Source organism: Leptonychotes weddellii, chromosome X (assembly GCF_054177405.1).
Source record: "Leptonychotes weddellii isolate Sample4059 chromosome X, ASM5417740v2, whole genome shotgun sequence".
Lineage (NCBI taxonomy): Eukaryota > Metazoa > Chordata > Mammalia > Carnivora > Phocidae > Leptonychotes > Leptonychotes weddellii.
The window spans coordinates 32,676,465-32,701,998 of NC_138385.1; the positions used below are offsets into that span (position 1 = coordinate 32,676,465).

General features: G+C 39.1%; 1 protein-coding gene across 2 annotated transcripts in view; it reads left to right on the forward strand.

Moving 5' to 3' along the window:
• Positions 1-25,534, forward strand: part of AMMECR1 (AMMECR nuclear protein 1) — a 111,758-nt gene that overhangs the window by 78,386 nt on the left and 7,838 nt on the right. For both annotated transcript variants that reach the window (XM_081808413.1, XM_081808414.1), the window contains 2 exons: positions 10,842-10,956; positions 24,716-24,806. In XM_081808413.1, coding sequence (XP_081664539.1) covers positions 10,842-10,956; positions 24,716-24,806 — 206 coding nt within the window. The remainder of the gene's footprint in view (positions 1-10,841; positions 10,957-24,715; positions 24,807-25,534) is intronic.

Here is a 25,534-nt window from a genome sequence, read left to right on the forward strand (position 1 = left end):
TTTTTTTTAAAGATTTTATTTATTTATTTGAGAGAGAGAGAATGAGAGAGAGAGAGCACATGAGAGGGGGTAGGGTCAGAGGGAGAAGCAGACTCCCTGCTGAGCAGGGAGCCCGATGCGGGACTCGATCCAGGGACTCCAGGATCATGACCTGAGCCGAAGGCAGTCACTTAACCAACTGAGCCACCCAGGCGCCCCGTGTCTGACCATTTCTTTCAGCATTCCTATTGTATGTGATTTTAATAAGTCTTTTACATATACCCATATATTGTTTTGTAATCTATTCTTATATCCTCATGGCTCTTCACATGATAAAAAGCATATAGCAGGTACTTAATATATTTTGAAAATGAAATGAAGGCTTCTCAAAAAGACCATACCTGGAAAAGTAACCATTATCCCTTGAGATGGCTGCATTTAATTCCTAGAGAAGATAACTTGTTTAGAGTCCCCATATCAAGGTTGAAGGGTCATTCTTATTCTTGGGGCTCCCTTCCTTTTCCCTGAGCCATGATATGGGGGCAATCCTGTGGGCATAAACTTACAGTGAAAGTTCTTTGACAGCCACTACTTACTGAGCACCTAGTGTTTGCAAGGTACTTATGCAGGTATTATTATTTTATTTACTTGTTACAGTAGCTCTGTAGTATTATCATCCCCATTTTATCGATGAGGAAATTGAGGCTCATATAGGTTAAGATACTTGCCCAGATGTCACACAGCTAGTAAGCAATGGAACCAGGATCCACATGCAGGTATATCTGACTCCAGGATATAAGCTCTTGACCATTCTATGAAAACAGAAATACAACATACCAAAATCTATGAGATGCAGCAAAAGCAGTTCTAAGAGGTAGGTTTATGGCCATATAGGCGTACCTCAAAAAAATAAGAGAGATCTCAAATAAAAAATTTAACTTTATACCTGGAGGAACTAGAAAAACAAATGAAGCCCAAGGTTAGTAGAAGGAAGGAAATAATAAAGATCAGAGCAGAAATAAACGAAATGGAGACAAAAAGACAATAGAAAAGGTCAGTGAAACTAAGAGGTGCTTCTTTGAAAAAAAACAAAATTGACAGACTTTTAGCTGGACTCACCAAGAAAAAAAAAAAGGGCTCAAATAAATAAAATCAGGAGTGCAAGAGAAGTTACAACTGATACAGTAGAACCACAAAGGATCATAAGAGACTGCTATGAACAAGTATACACCAATAAGTTGGGCGACCTAGAAGAAATGGATAAATTCCCAGAAACTGACAATCTTCCAGGACGGAATCATGAAAAAAATAGGAAATCTGAATAGACTGATTCCTAGATTATTAGTAAGGAGATCAAATCAGTAACCAAAAACCTCCCAACAAATAACATATAGGACCAGGCAGCTTCACTGGTGAATTCTAACAAACATTCAAAGAAGATTTAATATCTATCCTTCTCAAACTCTTCCAAAAATTGAAGAGGAGGGAAGGATTCCAAGCTCATTTTATGAGGGCAGGATTACCCTGATACCAAAACCAGACAAGGACACCCCAAAAAAGAATTACAGGCTAATATCCCTGATGAACATAGGTGTAAAAATCCTCAACAGAATATTAGCAAACTGAATTCAGCAGTACATTGAAAGAATCCTATACCATAATCAAGTGGAATTTATTCCAGTTCAACATCTGCAAATCAATCAGTGTAATACAGCGCATTAACAGAGTGAAAAATTAAAATCATATGATCATCTCAAAAGATGCAGAAAAAGCATTTGAAAAGTTCAACATCCATTTAGGATAAAACCTCTCAGCAAAACGGGTATAGAGGAAGCATACCCTCAACATAATAAAGTCCATATATGACAGACCCTCAGCTAATATAATATACTCAATGGTGAAAAGCTGAAAGTTTTTCTTCTAAGACCAGGAACAAGGCAAGGATGCCTATTCTACCCATTTTTATCAACACAGTATTGGAAGTCCCAGCCACAGCAATTAGGCAAGAGAAAGAAAGAAAAGGCACACAAATTGGAAAGGAATAAGTAAAGCTGTCACTATTTGCAGATAGCATGATACTATATATAGGAAACCCAAAAGAGTCCACAACAAAGACTGTTGGAACTAACAGTTTCAAAACTGTTTGACTGTTTGAATTCAGTGAAGTTGCAGAATACAAAATTAATATACAAAAATCTGTTGCATTTCTGTACATTCATAGTGAACTATCAGAAAGAGAAATCAAGAAAACAATTCCATTTACGATCATATCAGAAAGAATAAAATACCTAGGAAGTAAATTTAACCAAGGAGGTGAAGGACCTGTGCACACTGAAAACTGTAAAACACTAATGAAAGAAATTGAAAAAGACACAAAGAAGGGGAAAGCTATTCCATGCTCATGGACTGGAAGATTTAATATTGTTAAAATGCCCATACAACCCAAAGCAATCTCTAGATTCAGTGCAATGCCTATCAAACTTCCAATGGCATTTTTCACAGAGCTAGAATAATTCTAAAGTTTATATGAAACTACAAAAAAAAAAAAAAAAACCCTGAGTGGCCAAAACAGTGTTGAGAAAGAAAAACCAAGCCAGAGGTATTACACTCCCAGATTTCAAACTATACCACAAAGCTGTAGTAATTAAAACAGTATGGTGTTGGAATTAAAAACAGACACATAGATCGGTGGAACAGAATAGAGAGCCCAGAAATAAACTTGTGCATGTGTGGTAAACTATGACAAGGGAGGCAAGAATATACAATGGGGAAAGGACAGCATCTTCAAGAAATGGTGTTGGGAAAACTGGACAGCTACACACAGAAGAATGAAGCTGGGCCAGTATCTTATACCATATACAAATATTAACTCAAAGTGGATTAAAGACTTGAGTATAAGACCTGAAACCATAGAAGTGCTAGAAGAAGAAAATATAGGTGATAAGCTCCTTAACAGCAAGTAGTCTTAGTGATGGTTTTTTTTTTTTTTTTGGATCTGACTCCAAAGGCAAGGGAAACAAAAGCAAAAATAAACAAATGGGACTACATCAAAAGCTCCTGCACAGCAAAGGAAACCATCAACAAAACAAAAAGGCAACCTACTGACTGTGAAAAGAAATTTGCAAATCATATATCTGATAAGGGGTTAATACTCAAAATATATAAAGAACTCAGTACAACTCAATAACAACAACAAAAGTATTTTTAGGTAATGAGCAGAGGATATGAGTAGACATTTTTCCAGAGAAGGCATACGCATGACCAAAAGACATATGAAAAGATGCTCTCCATCACTAATCATCAGGGGGATGCAAATCACAACCATAATAAGGTATCACCTTAAACCTATCCGGATGGCTGTTATAAAAAAAAAAAAAAGAAAGAAAGAAAGAACATGTTGGCGAGGATGTGGAGAAAAAGGAAGCTTTGTGCACTGTTGGTGTGAATTACATTGGTGCAGCCACTGTGGAAAACAGTATGGAGGTTCCTCAAAAAATTAAAAATAGAATTACCATGTGATCCAGCAATTCTACTACTGGGTAGAAATGGAAACACTAATTCAAAAAGATATATGCACCCCTATGTTCATTATTCACAAGAGCTAAGAGAGGGAAACAACCTAAGTATCCATCAATGGATGAATAAATTAAGATGTCTCACACACACACACACACATACACACACACACACACACACACACAGGACTACTACTCAGCCATAAAAAAGAACAAAATCTTAAAAAGAATGAAATCTTGCCATTTGTGCAATGTGAATGAACCTTAAGGGTATTATGTTATGATAGAGAAATACAAATACCATATGATTTCATATATGTGGAATCTAAGAAACAAAACGAAAACGAACAAAACAAAACCCAGATTCATAGATACAGAGAACAGGTTGGTGGTTGCCAGAGGGGAGTGGGGAGTTGAGCAGGGATGAAATGGTTCGTGAAGGGGCTCAAGGAGTACAAACTTCCAGTTATAAAAGGAGTCATAGGATGTAATGTACAGCATGGGGAATACAGTAAATAATATTGTAGTAACTTGGTACAGTGACAGATGGTAACTAGATTTACTGTGGTGATCATTTTGCAGTATATACAAATGTCAAATCACTGTGTCATACACCTGAAACTAATATAATATTGTATGTCAACTGTACCTCAATAAAAAAAAATATGAACCTGGGTCACAAAGAGAAAATTAAATTGTGTTCATTGTACTCGATAGATTTTCATCTGAAAAATAATTAAAACAAAAACTGTTCTGAGTAGTTCATTTCTAAAAACAAGATAGAGTAAATCCAGAAAATCTGCAGACAGAGCGTTATTGTGGACATTATAGGGAGGGAAATGAGGAACACCTGCCATCTACACTAAACATATAGCCATCTGTTTCTTTATGTATCTTGTATTTTCCAGTTTTAATTGTGCTCCACTAAATCAGACCCACAACCCATTCTCCCAATTTAAAGGCGAGGTGAGAACTTGTGGTGAAGACGCAGATTCTCCACAATATTGCTGCAGTCATCACAGCATGCAGCCCAGAGGGTATTCTTCCCTCCTGGTGGGCAGCTTTAGCTATCACAGAGAGTAAAGACTTTTAAGAATGTGAGATTAGAGCAATTCAAGAAATTTAAACTAATCAGAGGGCAGCAGACGATAACATTCTAAAGCCTAAGTGAATCCTATAGGATAGGAGCCAAATAACACATATGAAAACCTGTGGGACCCTACTGCACTTTTGCTCGCCCTCCCTCCTACCTTCCACCCTTCCTTGCTTTCCCTTTTTGTCCTTTTGTGTGTGTGTCTCTATTCCCCCCCCCTTTTTTTTTGCCTCCCACTTCCTTTTCTCGCTTTTTGCTTTCTCTTCCTCTCCATCTTTGTCTTTGTATATATGCCCTTTCTCTTTTTTTGTCCCTCCTTTCTTTCCTTTCCTTTTGTTCCATCCCTTAGTTCTTTCCTCCATTCCCCAACAATTACCCATATCACATTTTGAAATGTATATTAAAATCAATAAGTTTTAATGTTTATATGCATCGAGCACTAAGTAGGTTGTATTTATTACTCTAAAGGGGAAAAACATCCTCCAGTTACAGAACACTTTACCTATGGCTTTCTTTCTTTCTTTCTTTCTTTTTTTTTTTAAAGATTTTTATTTATTTATTTGACAGAGAGAGACACAGTGAGAGAGGGAATACAAGCAGGGGGAGTGGGAGAGGGAGAAGCAGGCTTCCTGCGGAGCAAGGAGCCAGATGCGGGGTTCGATCCCAGGACCCTGGGATCATGACCTGAGCCGAAGGCAGACGCTTAATGACTGAGCCACCCAGGCGCCCCTGCATGTGGCTTTCAATTGAAAATTTCCTTTTGGATCACTGCCCTTACTCACCAAAACAGGGTTCCCTTCTTCCTTAACCTAAAGTAATCGTGTCCTTTGTTGTTCTTTTCTACCCTGAGGTTTGATAAATGGTCACTTTTTTTGCATTCTGTTTTATATCCGTTATTTTTTTTCATAATGGGAAGCTAAAACTGCTGCTTAATGTGAAGGAGAGGTTATGGATAATTTTTCAGAATTGGGTTTAGGATTCTAGTATTCTAAGTTTCTGGAATTCAGACATGTCACATGTGCGTTCTGTTCCAGACTCTCTGATGAGAAATGGCAGAATTTTCAGATGATTGAAACCCCTCATGAAAAACATTTTTTTTTAATTTTAGAGTAATGTATGCCTGATTTGCTTTTCTTCACCTATCCAAACAGGGATTTTTTTTTTTTAAGATTTTATCCACTGATTGATTTAGAGAGAGAGTGCGAGCAGGGGGAGGGGCAGAGGGAGGGGGGGGAGAGAGAGAGAGAGAGAGAGAATCTCAAGCAGACTCTGGCCTGAGCGTGGAGCCTGACCCGGAACTCGATCTCAGGTCCCTGAGATGATGACCTGAGCCGAAATCAAGAGTTGGATGCTTGACCGACTGAGCCACCCAGACGCCCCCCAAAAGGGATTTTTAATTTTGGTTTTAATTGTTTCCTTGTCCTGAAAAATGATGGCCTGTAATATGAAACCCTTCTCAGTTTGGTAACTTTCCACTGGTTAAGTGATTGAAGTCATCAAAGTTTTAGAAAGTGAAGGAATGAGTGAGTAAATGGCTAGCTAGCTAGATTCACTGAAATCATTTCCGTTGCTTGCTCTATTGTTTATGATGAGCCTTAGCTAAGATTTTGTCTCTTTTTGGCTGTTTCTTTTTTCCCCCTCATAGTTTCCAGGCACTGTCACAAACTTTGATTCTTTGATAGCTAAACTCTTAATTCCTTTTTTTAAATGTTCATTTTCATTAAAGTGCTATTTAACATTAGATATTAACTTCGACAGATGTTAATGCTGCTTCTCAATTAGGTAAAATATATTCTTGGTGAGGTGCCAATTTGAATTGAATATATTTGAATTTGATATGTGAATTAAACTGTTGTTTAAACCTTACCCATCCATCACGTGGGTGATGGAGCAGCTGGCTGGTTTTGTATATAAGTGGGTTTTTTCCCCCCCTAGCAATATTCACTTATTTATTTATACTATTTTTTAGAGGGTGGAGGGGCAGAGGGAGAAGGAGGGAGAGAATCCCAAGCAGACTCCCCACTGAGTATAAAGCCTGACACGGGGCTCGATCCCACTGCCCTGAGATCATGACCTGAGCGGAAATGGAGAGTTGGACACTCAACTTATTGAGCCACCCAGGTGCCCCCACTTCAGCAATATTTAAACATTAGAAAATGGCTTCCTATTGTAGCAAAGAGAACTTCATATGAATTTATTACAAGATCTCCTTGCTTGTCAGTTTCTTAGGCTGCATAGAATGTAAAGTGCCAGACACTACGTTGGTATAAAATGTTTTCCATGGACAATATTAATATTTTAAAATCTTTTTTGCTCCTGCAGATTTCCAGTAGACAGGAAGTCTAGCTCTATTTACCCTTTGGCTACTAATGAATGCTATTAAATTATTATTTATCTTCTTTAGGCAGAGGCACTAGAGGAATGAGATCAGAATTGCCAAGTGAGGCAAGCATTTAATTTAAAAATAATAAAAAAAAAATAATACAAATCCATCCAAAAGTGGCAACTAAAGTGTGACTCCTAGAAAGTATTTTGGACTTGAGTCAGAGAATCGGGGTTGTGTCTCCACCTGCGTCACTAACTTGCTGGGTCATCTCAAGCAAGTCACTGCCCAACTCCGGATGGCATAGCCCCTCTAAAGTTTCACCTTCCACACTGCGTATTCTATATGCTAAAGAAAGCAGGGCTAAGGGAGGCTGAATCCTCTTGTTGATCAGCTATCCACACCAGCCTAGCAGCTCTGAGGTCAGTCTCCAGCTGCATTTTTTGTCTTTTTTATAATCTCTTAAATCCTTGCTAGGCTTTCATTGCTAGTTCTTTTCCCTAGGAATTTGCATTCAGAAATACTGAGGGCTTTCTACCTTTGGGAATTTTTCCGTGCTCATGAATTTAATGAAAAGTTACTTAGAGTTACAAAAAAAAAAAAAAAGCCAGAATTAAGTGTCTTGTTTGAATGACTGTTTCTGTAAAATCAGACTGTTTCCATCATGACTAATGTACCTTCACTATTTCAGTTTTGAACTTAATACATTTGAGTCCTGGTACGGTGAGGCATGATTGTCAGTTTCTCTTATTAGCCGTGCTTGTATTCTCCCACTTACTCATTGTTCTAACCTTTTTTTTTTTTTTTTTAAACCCAGAATGATTGAGCAATAAGGCTCCATATCATGGGAGTTATATTTTGGGTACTTGAGGATCTCATTGATTTGAAATAGTTTGAATTGCACTAAGCTAAAATTTACCTTTCGTTGGCTTGCTAGGAAAAAAAGTAAACAAAATAACTTGCCTCAGAGTGTTGAGAAATTAACTGTATGGCAACTTCAGGATGTGTGTTGTTTGACTGTAAAAGCTAGAGAGAGATTTTTACAGATCTCTTCATTAAAGGAGGTCTAGCACTATAATTAAAAAGGCAGACAATAACAAGGGTTGGTAAGTATATGGGGAAATTGGAACCCTCACACATTGCCGGTGGCAATTAAAGGTACGGCCACTGTGGAAACAGTTTGTCAGTTCCTGAAACAGTTAAACATAGAATTACCATATGACCCAGCAATTCCACTCTTATGTATCTATACCCAAAAGAAACGAAAACCTATGTCCACCCAGAAACTCATACATGCATGTTTATAGCAGCATTATTTATAGTAGCCCCAAAGTGGAAACAACCCAAATGTTTCTCAGTAGATCAACGGATCACAAAATCTGATAAAGACACACAATTGAAATATGATTAGGCAGTTGAAAAGATGAGGCATTGGTACATGCTTACAGCATGGATGAAACCTCCAAAACATTATGATAAAAAGCCAGACACAGAAGGCCCCACTTATATGAAATATCTAGAATAGGCAAGACCATAGACAGAAAGTGGATTCACGCTTGCCAGGAGCTGGGGGAAGGGAAGAGTGGAGACTAGCTGCTAATGGGTACAGGGCTTCTTTTTGGCGTGACAAAATGTATTCAAATTGGATAGTGGCAATGATTGTATAACTCCGTGAATATACTAAAAGCTGTTCAATTGGATACATTAATGGATGAATTTTATTGGTTTGTGAATTCTGTCTCCATAAGCTGTTATATAGCAAAAACGTTCGCGACTATACTATTCTAATTACTTGAAATTGGAAAAGTGTATGTAAGTTACATTTTTTGGCCGGGGGCTGGAAGGAAGGAAAAGTGAGTAGTTAGTATTGAATGGATGCTGTGTTTCATTTGGGCAAGATGGTAAAAGTTCTGGAGATGGATGCTGGTGGTGGTTGTGCAACGTGAACATACTTAATCACACAGAACTGTACACTTAAAAATAGTTAAAACAGTAAATTTTATGTTGTGTATATTTTACCATAATAAAAAAATCTATAATCCTAAGAAAATCGTATTTTACATTATTCCAATGTATAAGGCTTTTCCCCCCTCTCTCTCTTTTTCTTTTTAGCAAGAAGATGGGAAGTGTGATCGACCTTTTGGTTTTTATGCATGAGATTCCTCTATGTTTTAGAACTTCTGTTCAGTATGTGTGTTTGTTAGGAGAGAGGGTGTTGGTTATACACACACATATATGTCTTTATCTTGGCTTTGAAGGAAAACTTGAAAATGCTTTATGAAACTTTATTTGCCAGGAGGAAAATAAAAGAGGCCAAACTGTAGGAAAATTTATGTTGTTAAATTATAAAACAGTGAAATGCTGTTCTCAGAGTATAAATTATCACAGATGTCCTGATTTCCTTGGTTAATCTTGGCTCCTTGAATGGGAAAAAAAATCTATACTTTATATAGAACATATCTTTCTATAAGCATTTTCCTTTGTGTAGTAGGATTGAGCGAGCACCCAAATGCATTGAAAACACTCACAAACATAGTGGTTTTGTTTGTACAATACATTAAGTGAGTTTCAGAATGCAAAGTAAGAGATGGAAAAATGAAAAAAAAAAAACAAACAAACAAAACTCCAGCAATGAGGAAGTCACTGAAAAAGGAATTAAATGATTTCTAAGGGCCATGGAACTTTGTTATAACCAAGCAGTTTGTAGGCTCTAATTCTGTACCTTCTAAGGATTAATCTATGAAAATAGTTTCTAAGCCTGGCTGCAAATGCCAGCAATGCCATTAGTATATAGTGTAATCAGAGGTATGTTTGTTTTTCTTGACTAGGAAGTGGTTTCTTTGAAAAGTACAAGAAACACACAGTGCCTCTGTATGTGAGTGTGTGTGTGTGTGTCTGCGTATTTTCTTTCTGTTCTTCTATTGCAGGAAGAATTATGGTCTTCCAACATCTTTGTCCTTTATAGTAAGGGTTTTTCTAGAATTCGGCACTGTAGTATATTACCCTTGATTACAGGGTCCAATCAGAGTTGATGTACTCAGAAATCCATTGATGTGATTAATGGTCTCCTAATCATACTTTTATTTCCTAGATTAGCCCAATTTCCTGTACTTTCACAATTTTTGAGTCATATCTTGAATTATCCTTTATAGGGGGCCTGAAATCCTTGTATTTTTAGTCTGTAATTTGCATGATTATTTTAATTTTCTTTGATTTCCTTTGCTTGAAGAAAATGAAATTTTGATCTTTTTTGAACTCTGAGTGCTATTCTGTGGTAAATGGCCAACCTAATATGAACTTTTTTTTTAACTATATACATTTTTTTTTTTCCATCAGCCCTAGATCTAGAAATCTTCCCACAAATTTCCACTAGTCTGGCTTTTATTCTTCTCAAAAGTAAAGTAAAAGTAGTCTCAGATTCTGTAAGTAACAGGGAAGTAGACCAGGAAATGACTGTACAGGAAATATGATTGATCATTTGCTCTTTACAGTTGGTCACAGGATTGGCTAATAAATAGTCTATTGAATGAAAAAAATGACTCCTAAAATCTTTGGGGCCTTTGAATACATTTGAAGGTTATTGGTGCCTTTGGCACCTTACTTTTTTAAAATTTCTTAGCTTTTCCTTTTTTTAAAAGATTTTTTATTTATTCATTTGAGACACAGAGATACAGAGAGAGAGAGAGAGAGAGAGAGAGAGCATGAGCAGGGGGGGAGACAGAGGGAGAGGGAGAAGCAGGCTCCCTGCTGAGCCAGGAGCCTGACGTGAGGCTCGATCCCAGGACCCTGGAATCATGACCTGAGCCGAAGGCAGACGCTTAACCATCTGAGCCACCCAGGCACCCCAATCTCTTACCTTTTTCAAATGACTTTGAAATTAGGACTTTTTCATATCTAGTGGTTGCTTTAATATTTGCTTTGTTTTCAACAGTGCCCTTAAAGATAGCCGTTTTCCCCCAATGACAAGGGACGAGTTGCCACGGCTGTTCTGCTCAGTGTCTCTGCTCACTAACTTTGAAGATGTCTGTGATTATTTGGACTGGGAGGTAAGACTATAGAAATGTTGGAAAGAAAAATGAAGGTAACTCCTGACTCTTTCAGCCCGTTCTCTATTGTAGTGGAGGTGGAGAGTAAGGTGGATAAATAAACCTCACAGTTGATCAATGAGATATCAATGAAGGAGTTGTTTTTGTTTTGTTTTGTTTTGTTTTGTTTTAAGGCAAAGCGCCATGTGTCGTTTTAATCCCCATACTGAATTGGCTGTTTATTTTTGTCTGATTACTTTACCACAGCACCTCATAAAAGCTGTTAATAAGTAGTAAGAAGGACTGATTGGAATTTATTTTTCCTCTTATTTCCATTCTGATGTACTTTGGTGTAACCACCACCCAGCAGTTAGGTGGTCAGAGGAAACTTCTTGGAAGCAAGGAGCCAAAGAGTGAGGATAATACACCAGTTGGGGAAATCAGCATGTGGATACAAAACAGGGTGTCGGTTAACTACAGTTAAATCATGTTAATTCATTCTTGGCTACCTTACTTTATGCACTTAAACACTCTAACAAATAATATTAAGGTTATATCTCAGTGATCTCTGAGCATTGTCATGTTCCAGGTAGCCTAGATTGATCTTATTTTTTATTCTTTAGTGTGTGGGGTTGGGTTTCTAAGGAAGTTCAGAGGTTCTCACCATGATTTGTTTTGCTCGTTGCGAGAAGACAGTTGAGTGTATGTCTATGAAATTTCACACACAATCGTGCACACATTATTGAATGCCTCCTGTGTTCAAGGCACTGTTGCTACATATACAAGAGTCCTAAGATTTGGTCCCCACCATGAAGCACCTCTCAGTCTAATGGCAGAGAAAAGAAGTATACACCAAGCATAAAGAAATAAGTACCACAAGAATGAAACAATGGGAATTCAGTGATGCACTTAGCATTCTCTCACATAAACACTCATAAATGACATGACTAGATCTTTATGGTATTATATGTTTTAATTCTACTGACTTTTTAGAATGACCACATCCCATGGTAACTGAGGTATTCTGCCTTGTGGACAGATCACTGTCTTGATAATTAATTGGACTTGACTTTTAGTTTGGGATTTGCTCTGATTCCTTGTGAGACTTTGGACAACTTATTCCACTGCCATTCAGTTTTCCACATACAGAATAAGACATTTCTAAAGTTCTTAACCTTCATTGGAAAAAAAATCCCTATGATATAAATTACTGTTGTTAGGCCGGAGCTATATATATATATATAGATATATATATAAACATTCCGTAGAGAGTAGGATAAAAGAGTTCTTTCTGAGTTTTGGAGTGCGTCGGGTTTTTTGGAGTATTATCAGAATATGAAAGCATTCGGGGATGTTTTGTAATGGGAAAAATAAAATTAATCAATAGTGTTGAACCTAGCAAAGTTGGATTGGGTAAAACCTTTCACAGAATTACAATTTCCTGATTGCTTTCCATAAGTTCATTGTTCCTATTTGAATTTTTCTTAAAGAGAAGTCTACCCATATCATAGGAACATTCCTCAGTATTTTTAAATGATCCCAAATTATATCCCTTCCTTATTAACCAATATTAAAATGTGGGTGATTCTTTTAATGTTTTAAGGCTACCGCTTCCTCTTCTTTAGCTAGAATTTTATTTCTGCTTTCTGAATTGCAGAGTGCCCTGCGTGTGTGGGGGGCGGGATAGGGGGAGCGATAACAGGGGTAAAGCCTGAAATCTAAGGATGACTGAGCTACAAAACACACTTACTCTTGCTTGCCATCACTGAGGTGGAAGCACAGTTGTCGGGGGGGGGTTTGCACATGCACACGTGTGAGCATGTGTGGCACGTACATGAATGTATGTTTCATAAATATGCATGCATGTATTTGGAGGGGAGGAAAAATGGGAGGATCCAATAGTAGTTCAATAAATATGGGGAAGCACAGAGTACACCACCATCATCTCCTTTAGCCCACTTCAAGCACTGTCTACAGCTAAAATTAACCCTCATACCTTACATATTGTATATTTAATACGTTCCTCGAGGCTTAGATATTGGTGTCTATTGGTGTAACTTTAACCAGAAAGTGATGCTTTCTGCAAAAATAAATATATGTTTGTGCTTTTAACATATAAGTATTTGAAAGTGAATTTTAGGTCCTGCTAGAATGGCTATGCTAAGAGGGAAAGACTGTCCTTTTCAGTTAGTTCGTCATAGTTGGAAGTATTTAGCATAAGGAAATTTGTCCCCAAAGAGTAAGACTGAAAATTGGATTTTTTTTTTAAGCACAAGAATGTGATTTGGGCTTAAAAAAAATATACCATAGTCAGTGATTACAAATGGAATGGTATTATTGTGGGGATGATGTCATAGGGTCATCCTTAATAATTCTGAAAAAGCATTGGTTACTTGAAACACAGAATGCCAAAGTAGAATTAAAAACATTATTTTTTAAAGTATATGTCAAGGCATTTCCACTCCTAGGTATATACCCCAAAGAAATGAAAACAGATGCTGAAACAAAAAGCTGTACACAAATGTTTATAGCAGCACTATTCATAATAGCCCAAAGGTAGAAACAACCCAAATGCCTATCAACAGATAAATGGATAAACCAAATTTGGGATATCCATACAATGGAATATTAATCAGCCATAGAAAGAAATGAAGTAGTGACATGGATGAACCTTGAAAACATTATGCTAAGTGGAAGAAGCCAAGCACAAAAGGCCACATACTGTATGATTCTGTTTATACGAAATATGCAGAATGAGCACATCCACAGAGATAGTGTGTTAGTGGGAGCCAGGGGTTGGGGCAGGGGCTGACTGAGAAGTGATGGCTTTTAATGGGTCCAGGGTTTCCATTTAGGGTGAGGAAAAAATTATGGAACTGGATGTTGTATGACACTGTGAATGTACTTGATGCCACTGAATTGTACACTTTCAAAGGGTTAAAATGGTAAATTTTACATGATGTGTATTTTACCACAATAAAAAGGCATATATGCATCTGCATATATATTTAAACCTGTTGTCCATAATAGTATAGTAATTCTAATTTATTGAAGAAGAAAACTTTGAAAATTCAAAAAATATAAAGAAAGGCAAGCCGTTTGTAATTACACCGTTCTGAGATAACCACTGTTAACATTTTGGAATATTCCTTTAAATTATTTTTCTGTGTCTTTGTATCAATAAATATGCCTATTTGTTCATGTAACGGAGATCATATTGCATATACAGTCATTATTAAAAAGGATTGTGGTGGGGGTGGGGGGATGGGTTAGCCTGGTGATGGGTGTTAAAGAGGGCACCTACTGCATGGAGCACTGGGTATTATACGCAAACAATGAATCATGGAACACTACATCAAAAACTAATGATGTAATGTATGGTGATTAACATAACATAATAAAAAAATACCAAAAAAAAGGATTGTGGGAAAGTCTTTGTTTATGGTTTATCTTTATATTATAAGTTAATGATTCATACTGCAAATTTCCTTTATGAGGGGGGTCCAGTCTATATTATGAAAGGATACATTTATTTTACTTTGAGAAATTTCAGACTGTCAAATAGGTAGAACTTTTCTTCCAAGAATGAAATTTCCTATTCACTCTAAGTATCTAAATTTAACCAGAAATGCACAGCGCTGCATATGTTGATGCTACAGGGGGAAACAGGAGATGGTGACAGAATTTTAATAGAGTATTTTCAAGGTAGAGCTCAGTAACGAGTATGTTTGATATAAACAGAAGCCTCTCACCTAGGGCTTTTCTGGTAGAAGTACAGTTTGAGAGTTGACCCCCACTGGTGAAGCGTGTTACTGCAATAGAATTCCTAATTAAAGGGCGAAAATGCCCAGATCAAAGCAGAAGAGGGCGAAGTCTAGAGGTCCCAAAGCATAGAGGTGAGTCACTTTGGTAACAAGACAGACATCCCCGTGGTCACGAAGATGAGGGATGTGACCGGTGGTCATAGCCACCTAATTTTCAAATGATCGGGAAACAAGTGAACCACCACAGGGCTGGCTACTGTCTTTCTCTTTACTTCAAGGTTTTTAACTGAGCCTGTCTGGGACCTCTCTTTTGGTAACATGTCTCTATTTGTAGAGTGGAAGTTAATAGGAAGGTAGGATTTACAGCAATCAGACTTTGTTTTAGAGGCTAGAATGCTTCCCTTTGATAACGTGAGTGAAGTCCAATAAATGGTTTCACAAGTGGATGTCACTGGTTTCAATTCAAGGTTGAATTGACAGAATGGTCAGTAATGCCTCCATGTTTTATTTCCTCAACAACGTAAGAATCATAACATGTAAGATGAGTGTCTATGGGTAGCATGTCAAGGAGCCTGGGTCGTGATTAAAAACAGCAAAACCATCCACAAAGATCGTACAGACAAGTTGGAACACCGGCCCCACCCTTCTAAGAATTGCTCCTCATTGCCCCCGTCATGATCTACTTCTTGCCCTGGTAGGTATGAGAAAGATGAAGAGTTGAATGATTTGGGGGAGAAAAAATTCATTAACTGATAAATTGAGATATTTACCTGCAAGGCTAAAATGGCTGTTAAAGGAGGAAAATTGTTCCCCTAGGGTGATATCTGAAGTGATCTGCCTTGTGTCTGAACACGAAAACTTATGACCGTGGTTGTGTGTTCTTCAAATGACAGCATTCTCTTAATTCCATATGACAGGATGATGGACAGACATGGTGCTTCAGAAAGAAAAGCTCTTGCAGTATGTTGAAGTCCTCTAAAATAATCTATAGGCTAGAACTGATGTAGTCACATGATGTGGGAGCCATGTTTGTTTTTCAAGATCTGGAAGGATATAAAACCAAAGACATTACAACAGCCAGAGTTTGCCTTGAGGGGTGATTCTAGGTGTGTTACCTCGTGGTTGCTCATTTGCAAGATGATATAAATGAGTAAGCTTTTTGCTTGTCGACGAACAACCAGTGATCTTGCACGGGGAGTTCATGTAGCAGTCTGCTGACTGGAAGACAAAGTATTTTCTAAATTGTCGTCAGGCATCTCTTATTTCTGTGCTTTAGAGACCAGATCATTTTGGAGGCATGAGGAAGAAATATTTCCTGTATTCTAAAGTAGACCATTAGATCACGTTTCAATAGGTCAGTAACATTTTCATGAACCATAAGGCACTTTTAGTTCTATCTAGCTCCCTGGATCACTGCTATCTCAACTGTGTATACAGCTGTCACTTGGGGAACGCATCGTGGCCTTAAGACGGACTGTTCCTTTTTAGCACCCAACACTTACATGAAATCAACCCATGCTGGGTGGGGCTGGCCAGCATGATTCTTGTATGATGTCAAAAACCTATCCCTGGACTATAGAGCTAGACCCCAAGCCCCTAGTCTCGCTCTGTCCCTCAAGTATCCAAGCATCTGTCATTGTCCGTGAGCTTGTTAGACTCTCGGTACTCAGGGTGCTGCACTTCACTTTAAAAAGCACACCTCTTGAGTCAGCACAGCTCCATTTCTGATGTGTTTGGTTGCAGTTAATAATAGTGCGCTTTTGTAACAACCTTCACAAGCGTAAACAGATGAGATGAGTAAATTGGCTACCGTCATTCTCTCTCATATATTTTAGAAGGTCATGATCTCCTTCTCACCCCTTCAAGGTTTACATTTTTCTAGCTCCTCTCAATGTACCACTGAAAACAGAGTTTCCATTCAGACACAGATGTTTAGCATGACTCACCCAGTGAAATGACTTCTCATTGTATATGTTCAGTCCACCCCTCCTTCATGATTTTTCCCTATGATATATACGATGCTTTGCTTCTCTTCTAACTTAAGAGTCCCACCTTTGGGGTGCCTGGGTGGCTTAGTCGGTTAAGCATCTGCCTTCGGCTCAGGTCATGATCCTGGGGTCCTGGGATCGGGCCCCGCATCGGGCTCCCCCAGGAGTCTGCTGCTCCCTCTGCCTCTGCCACTCCCCACCACTTGTGCGCTCTCTCTCGCTCTCTCTCTCGCTCTCACTCTCTCTCTCAAATAAATAAAATCTAAAAAAAAAAAAAAAAAAAGATTCTGACCTTTGAAAAAATACATATACGGGTGGGTGAGGAGGCTTTATATATCTAGGAAAATGCTTTTCACGGTATTTTCTCAAGGACCTTGAGATTTTTGTATAAGATGTCACTATCGTTCCAATAATTTAGTCTTTGTCCTGATGCTCTACTTAGAAACGTTTTTTCAAGTGCTGTGGAACACTGGGGAAAGGAGTACTTCAAGCTTCCTGACCATCTAGTAAGAATTTGCTGTGAATCAACACTTCAGTGTATTAGAAGCCCAGTGAGGAAGCAAGCCGAACAAAGTGAAGTAACTTCTAGAAGGTGATTTAACGCATGGAAATTTGCATTAGCTATTGGTACTGTTGGTGAAATGGGCTTGCACAGTCCGTCCTCCAGCCTCCTCCAGTTGCTTCCTGCTTTTCTCTCAGCGTGTTGTTTGGTGGCGCGGAAGGGCATTTCCCTGCTTCATCCCCCAAATCTACAGACCCTTCCAGCCCTCTCCCTAGTAGTTGTATTATAGTCTGCTCTTTCCTGGATCTCTGTTTCCTCACCAGGACGCTGGAGAAGTTGGACTAAATAATACCCATGGTCTCTCTGGAGGCTGACACGGTGTGATGCTGTGACTCCCCCTTTTTAAAATGGCTTCTGTTTCATTTTACTTCCAGAGAACGAATCACCACTAGCCACAGAGTAGTCATAAGAGGTCCTTAACTTTTAAAATGGCAAGGTGGCAACCAAGGTGAAAACCAGTCCAATTTTTGAAATTGGGCATTCCAGAATCCCTTTCCACCAAAGAATTCTCTTCAGGAAGACAAAATATTCTAAACAGCAAATGCCTTGTTTTATTACTGCATCATCCCCTGCTTTAAGTCAACGTTATATGTATAAATCTAAATTAAGCAATTAGGGAGTGACTGTTCACTTGACAAAGATAGTTTGCTTTGCAGATGGACTCACTCTAGGGTTTCTTTACTGCCTTCCTGGTGACTTCAAAATTAATCCATTTACATAAATGCAGCACATATGTAACCTTTTAGGAACAAATCTGTTTTGTAGACAGAGTAAAACTACATTGAGCCAGATACTCCATGTACAGTTTAACCCATATAAGATTCTTCTGTTTCTTATCAGACAAACAACATTATTTCACCTTGAATATGTTGGCCAAGAGGTGTTTCTCTCCCCCAGCCTTTGAAAAGCAAACTGATTCCCGTGCCTAGGTTTTAAGAACATTTCCTAACTTGAGTTTCTTTGTGTGTAAATTCACTCCCTTCCTCATCCCCTTAAAAAAATGGTAGGAATGCATTTTTCTAACTTTTGATGAAAAGTAGGCTTTTTATTTAAAGGTCACCTGTGTTGCCTGAACTTTCCTTGGAAAGCTTCGGGATGTTCAGTTTTTAAGGAATGCTCGTTATAATTAATCATTACAGAGAATTGCGTTTTTTTTCCTTAATTGCACACTGAGCTGTCACTTGTTCTCCGCAAAACCTCAGCTAAGATCAGTCTCTTTCCTTGCACATGATACATAAACATGTTTGGCTTCATAGCTTTTCAAAGCACCTCGTCATTAGCCATGCTTTATTTAAAATCTTAACTAGTTCTTTAAAAGTTCACGGGGGTGATTATTGGCTAGTTCAGGTACTGTAGAGCTGTGTGTCTGCTATCAGTTAAAGTAAATGTTATCAGATTGTTGTTTGGTGGCCTTTGTGAAATAAATTGGCAGGCTTGTGTTCCTGATAGACAAGATGTCTGAGTCTCCTACATGAATCAAAATTGGCACTAATTGGCCCTTTGGTAAGCCCTGCAAAAGCCAAGCATTGGTCCATGGAGACTGAACTAATTTCTAAAGCTAAAGGTGACTCATTTGCAGGGATATGAGAGAAGAGCAGTACATATGCATTTTGGTCAAGGAGGCCTTTGCAGTCATTTCCCCAAAATAACAATAGAAAAAATAGCTTCCGACATGGACAACTAAGCAGCGTTTTCAGAGTAGAATATGTTAAAAGGTGACTTGTGCCCACGGGGTGGCTTCGCACTCGGTTATCCTTTTTGACTTATTTTTCTAGTCTTCCTTCCGTTTCTGGAAGCATCTCACTCAAAGGAGATTTGCAAGCGAGGATAGCTATAGACACCGGTCAGATAACAGACTAAAAACAACCCAACAAGATAGTCCTTGGTGTTATCCTAGTTGGCTCAGGAGATGATCTTTCAAGGTACTAAGGCAAGAGTTGTTTCTAGGTGGTCCTAGGATGGCAGGCCATCATGATTTTCCCCTTTATACTTTCTAAGGAGATGTTGTTTTTTTTGTTTTGTTTTTTGCAGTAATATGCATGTACTATTTTTCTAAACGGGAAAAAATTATACATGTTTGTGGTTGGTGAGGTTGACAGAAGTAAAAATTACTGAGCCCAAAAAGTGATTTGCGACAGTGCTATTTTTTAAATATATTACTTGGCGAGATTCTGAAGTGTTAAGTGCTAACAATTGTTAAGTGTGCACTGTTAATCAGATGGGCACCTTCCAAATTCCAGACTTCTGAAATTGGTGGGTGGGTTGAGGTGATGTAAATTCACAACTTTGAGGATTTGATGGGCAGATCAGGACAGTATGTAGTCTACTTTTTTTTTTTTTTGGTAGGATTGCGATTGGGGGAAGTGATTCATTAGGATCTGTATGAATTGTCATCAGCCTTTATGACTAAAATCTTAATTTTTCTTGCCCCAATGAGAATTATTCAAGAGGATAAACTTGGAGTAGGCCCAAGTTTGGAATATTTTCCTCTTTTATGGCGAATTTGTTTTCACTGGGAGAAGGAAGAGTCAGCGTCTTCAGAAGGCTGAGAGTGGGGGGTGGGCAGAAGGTTCTGTGGGGCTATGAGGGAAAGAGTGGAATGTGTTGCATTGTGGCTTTGGGGTTTTTAGGAGAAATACCACATATGGCTGTTTCCTCCCAAGAATATAAGAAACTCCACACTCTGGGTCAGACCCATGGGCTGTCCAGTGCAGTGTTTGTTCTGTCCGTGGTACCATGGGCTGTTTTGTGAAAGAGCATGTGTGTCTTCTATGATGCCAGCCTCTAAAGGTTAGAGGGTGTGCCAAATATCCTGAGCTCCTCTCATTAGGAACAGAGTCCTTTTATTCAGTTCAATGGAACTGGCATATTGAGCCTGGCAGGTCAGTCTTATGTGAATGACCAGTGACTGGCTGCTTTGTTAATTGCAAAGCATATTTTGCCAAATAATATCAACAAAGACATGTCAAACCACTTTCGATTCCTTGACTTCCTGATACACATGTACACACACACACATATGAAATTTCAAGGTGAACCCACTGAAAATCAGTGGAGCGAGCTAGGGCCGTACTGTTTTACGAAGGAAACCCAACATTTGGTTAATGGGGAGGACTGGGGCTAACTGTGGCATTTGCTAAGACAGATGAACCTGGGGAGGTAATTGGTTTTATTGGCCAGGATGTGATCAGGGGCAGATTTAGTTTTAAGGGTCAGGACTGTGGAGGTAATTGTGGATCCAAATGGTCCAAGGCTAACGTGGATCCCATTTGACTTAGCCAGAGCACGTTTTATGCTCGTTGATGCTTTTAGCCAGATGACTCCTTTTCATGTTTGAGCGTATCCAAGGTTGTGGGCTTGTTGATCAGGCTCACAAGTAACAGTGAGGCCCTTTTGTAGTGCTGATAGTGGCTTACAGGACAAACACTTGCCTTATAGACAGACTAGGGGATATCAAATTGTGTGCAGTTGTGAGGAGCAGAATATGGATATGTGTTATAATGGGGTGGGAGGGCCACTTTTTTAATGCTCCTGTGTTGAGAGTCACTGCATTAGGGGATAATAGTTGTAAATGAAGCCACATTTCTAACAAGGGGCCAGATAACGAGGACAAATGAAATCTGCAGAGTCTAGAAGCGTCATTTTAGCCATTATTTATAATCTCTTCTCCTACCAAAACCTTTTACTTTGTAGCAAAATTGATTAATTTGCATGTATCTCTTTCTGTGTGTGCCCACATGCTCTCTGACAGAGGAGTGAGCAAACAGAGAAATGGACAAGAGGAAAGAGGATGGGGCAAAGTGGGGCTGGGGATGCATAATCCCAAAACTGAATAATCAACTCCGGAATAATCAAGATCTATTTTAGGGTCCTAACATTAATCTTGATATTTAATCATTCTGGGCTATGTTAAAAACAAAAGATTGTATAATAGCATTAATAAAAATCACTCGCTACGTAATGGTTCAGAATAAATATGGCTTTCTTTTTAGCATGAAATAGGAATCTGTTGAACGGGTCTTACTGTTCTCTCAGCACACACAGATACAGCTCTGTTTAATTCCATATCCTCTTATCTATAAGTCCTACATTTAATTTACTACCATTCGAGCTGATTTATAGCTTTGCTTAGCAAAAGTACAGTCTTGATTAAAAGGATATTATCACAGCTGATGGGCCTTGAAAGCATTTTTTTTTTTCAGACCTTCTAATAATTTTGACAGTGACCTGCAGACTCCCATAAGGCTAGATCTGCAAGTCTCCCGTTTTCGCCTACCTGGCCATACTTTGGGCAGTGGTGGTTAGGGGTATGTGAGAGGTAGTAGGGTGACATAGTCTTCCCATATGCTACCTCCTTATCCACCCCTAGAAATGGAAAGTTCCTGCAACACTGTGGTAGCGTTTTAGCAGAAGTTTGCTTCAGGGAATCCCAGTTCCCTGGTTAGCTGATCTCTTAGCTAGCGGATAATTGCACCTGGAGCCTTTGTCTCTTGGGGTGCTGCTCAGCGGAGGGATTCTCCACTCTGTCTCAGAGAGGATTCGATTATTATACATGAGGGTTACATTTTGAAGTTGCAGCTGTGGCCGAGTCCTCCCTCAAACAATACAGAATTAGTTTTGGTGCTCCCGTCAGTGGAGATGACTTAATTTGCAAAGCCAATGATTTCCACAGGTTGGCCAGATTCGGTCATTCTCCACAGCAGGCCATTTTCCACTCTTCTGTTTTGATTGCGCAGTATGACTACTTGGTGGTGTCTGTGGTTCTGGGAGTAAGGAAAATGCTGTTGCTCAACAGGTGACAAAAAGCTATTATGCTTTGATTCTGGTCAGAACATGATTGCCATTCTCCCGAATCCACTGGTTGAAGAAATGCGTCACTCTGGTTTTGGCTTTCTGTCACTGTGGAGTATATTTTTTAATCCATGAAAGAAGTTATTTTTCCCAAAGGGCTCACTTTAAGATCACCCTACTTACATTTCCATTTGCAGGTACTTTTCAATTGTTCAGAATCGTAGGAACACAGAAAAGAACTAAAAATTGTAAATGTACTAATTCTAAATGGGAGAATTTTGATAATTTTTTGTCATATTAAATTTGATGGTGGGGCCTTCTGAAAATACAAAAGTCAGTCAGTTTTATTCATGAGTAATTTTTATTTTGGTCAGCATGTCCTTCCAGTTTGGTCTTAACCTCCTTCTTTATATTTACATATATATATAAGCTTTACTGAGGTATTATTCACATACCATACAGCTGGTCATAACCACTTCTAATTGCTAAATTACTAGGCTTTAAAATCTCTGATATTTTTGTTAAAGAACACAATGCACTCCTATGAAGAAAGGATTAATGTGTCTAAATTACCTCCAATTTGTCTAAATCACTTTTTTTTCAATACACAGCCACAGTTTGTCAGAGCTAGACCAATTATTAGAGGTTTTCTCGTTAACCTAGAATAAAAATCACCTGGGGAGTTGTTCTTTTTCCAAACCATACCCGCTGAAGCATGAAACCTCCTGAAATTCTGATAAACTTCACAGCCCCCAGGCCCCCCCATACCAGTTAAACACCCCTGATTTTGTCTAACACTCTCATCTCACAAATAGGGTAACATTCCTCGTCTCAACAATTTTGATTAGACGCCCTCATAAACACCAAAATTCTTTCCAATTTGAACATGACAGATTTTTGATAAATTGAGTCGAACATGCAAAATTCACTTCAGTGAGTGATGGGAGCACAGATTATTTATGCTGTGTATTTTTAAAAACAAATTATGAAGGAACTGCTATGGTTGAAGGGGAAAGAAAAACAACTTCAAAGTCACAGATCAGAAAGTCGGTATATGGAAACTGTTGCAGATTTGTCATTGTCTCCGTACCGTGTCAGGCACTCGGGAGATTAGTAGATGTCCTTTATCCTGGAAAGGCCCGATAGCTAAGCACTCATATTTCTTCTCAGCTGTCCACAGTCATTTCCCACAGGGTCTGGGAGGCCTTATTGTGTTAGTTTTTAAACAGCTGCCCTGATTGCATCTTCAGCAGAAGGAGATTCATAAGAATACTGATATCATGTAGAAGAAATAGCCACAGAGATAAGGCTTTCGGAAAAAACAGACTTCTCGGAAGATCTGACAGGCTCTAATGGATGGACGTGTGAAGAAGACCTGGGGAGAGAACAAGATGGATTCTCCAGAGGACTTTTTCTTCCCTGAAAAAGTGGAAGATTTCAGGCTAAGGGCAGAAGCAGCAAAAGAAGTTTGCATGGACCCCTGTTCCTCTTCTAGACCTCTGCATGCCTACAGATGGAAAGAGGCAAGGCCTAAGACTTGACTCACCTGCTCTGAAAGGAAGCCTCTTTCCTGGATGAAAGTGTTTCCCTGGTCTCACGTCCTCCCTCCAGGTCCCTTGGGCCACCGTACTAAAGTCCACTTGGGGACCATTGACCTAAAGCAACTGTAGATTTGGGAGAATGGAATGGAGTTGTTGTGCTTTTGAAATTTCATTTTTCTTACCAGTGTTTACAAAGAAGACCTGTGATCCTCAGTTCTGTATATGATTCTATGTGAGGTACGAGGGGGAAAAAGACCCGATTCCTTCCGACTAGATGCTAATCAGTAAAACAGTATGTTACTTTCTTAAAACATTAGCAAGAAATTGCCCACAGTCACTTAGAGAACTCCCTTTCTTAGAGCATCACCAGAAGTTTGTGTGCTTCCCATAAAGTTATAGTGATCTCTGTGTTCATATATAAGAAACGGTGCAAAAATACCCTGCCCCAAAGGGATTTGACATCTTTCTCACTCGTACATTTAGCAACAGTGCATGAGGGCAGTGATGTAGACAGACGGTGAGGGTTTGCCATGGACCCACCTAAGCCGTGACATATATTTTAGAAATACTACATGGAATGGGTGATGATGTCGGATCTGGTTGTTGGCTTTTTTTCAGCCTTATCTGGGTTTGCTCGTCTACATAGAATTCAGGGTCCTGAAGAGACTAGACAGCCTGAGAAGGGAGTTGGCAGCCCCGGAAGTTTTGGAACTTAATCCAAACTGGCGCTTATATCTGAAAACAGGATGCGTGTTTGCTGTCTCTTTGAAGTCAGCTCCCTTGCTGTAGTTCCTTAGTGTCGTGAGCCACAGTTTGGGAGTGGGGGCAGAATTCTTGCCCTCGACAGTCTTATTCTACACACAGCAGCATGGGTGTTCTGGGTCCAGACAGAATAGCATAGCCCAATGCACGTCGGGGGCACATCCATCGATGTTTTCAGTCTCCACGGCCATCATAATGGCCCTCAAACCCAAAGTCAGTGCTTTGGAAAGAGAAAAATGTTGTGTATATAGATATGCCCTTCCAGAAACCAGGGGAAAGGAAGAACTGCATTGTCTTGGAAGTTAAATTATAACTTTTCCTTTCAATCTCTATGAAGAAGACTGTACTAATAAAACTGCCCATTTCTTTCAGGTCGGTGTACATGGTATTAGAATAGAATTCATCAATGAAAAAGGATCAAAACGCACCGCCACCTACCTACCGGAGGTTGCAAAGGAGCAAGGTCATTGTCGTACTTTATTTCCTATGATCTGCTGAAGAAAGAAAGTTGAACAAATACACACATTGAAGTGCGCTTCTCTGACCTGGCAGTTCTCAAATGAGAAGAAACGATTCTCCTGCCCCTGGCACTGCCATGTCTGCATGAGATCGGTGAATGACTCCCACAGAAGTTGAATCTCTGCACTAAAGTGGGAGAGCAAAAACACGCAAAAGTATAACTTGCCCCAGAGCAAAGCCTTGTAGAAGTGGGGTTTTCTTTTTAGGCAGTGGTTTGCTAGGAGTTCGAAATGCCCTTTTCTCATAATCCCAGTGTACTGTATTTGGCATAAACAAGCCTTCGGTCTAACCGTCAGCCCCGTGGTACATTGTCAATATCAAATGTTTCCTCTCAGGTGCTTGCCGGGGACTCATTCGGCTACTGTGAGGATTGTAGGTTTCCCATTAAGATCAGGAGCACCAAGACTACACGAAGTCTTCGTGTTTGATCTGCTTGGTCTGCGCTTCCTAATCAAACGTGTTTCTGTGTTGGCAGATAGAGCACAAATGTTTATGAACCACCACTGTAGCACAAAAGAATTCTTCACTCTGTAACACCTTGTCCTTTCTAGCCACTATGAAATTCTAGTTTTTCACGTCAGTTGAAATGAATATTTTTTCTTTATCTTACAGAGCTTTTTCCCCCCTCATCAGAAAGCATCTGCAATTGGGTTTCTCTCATGTTGGGTTCAT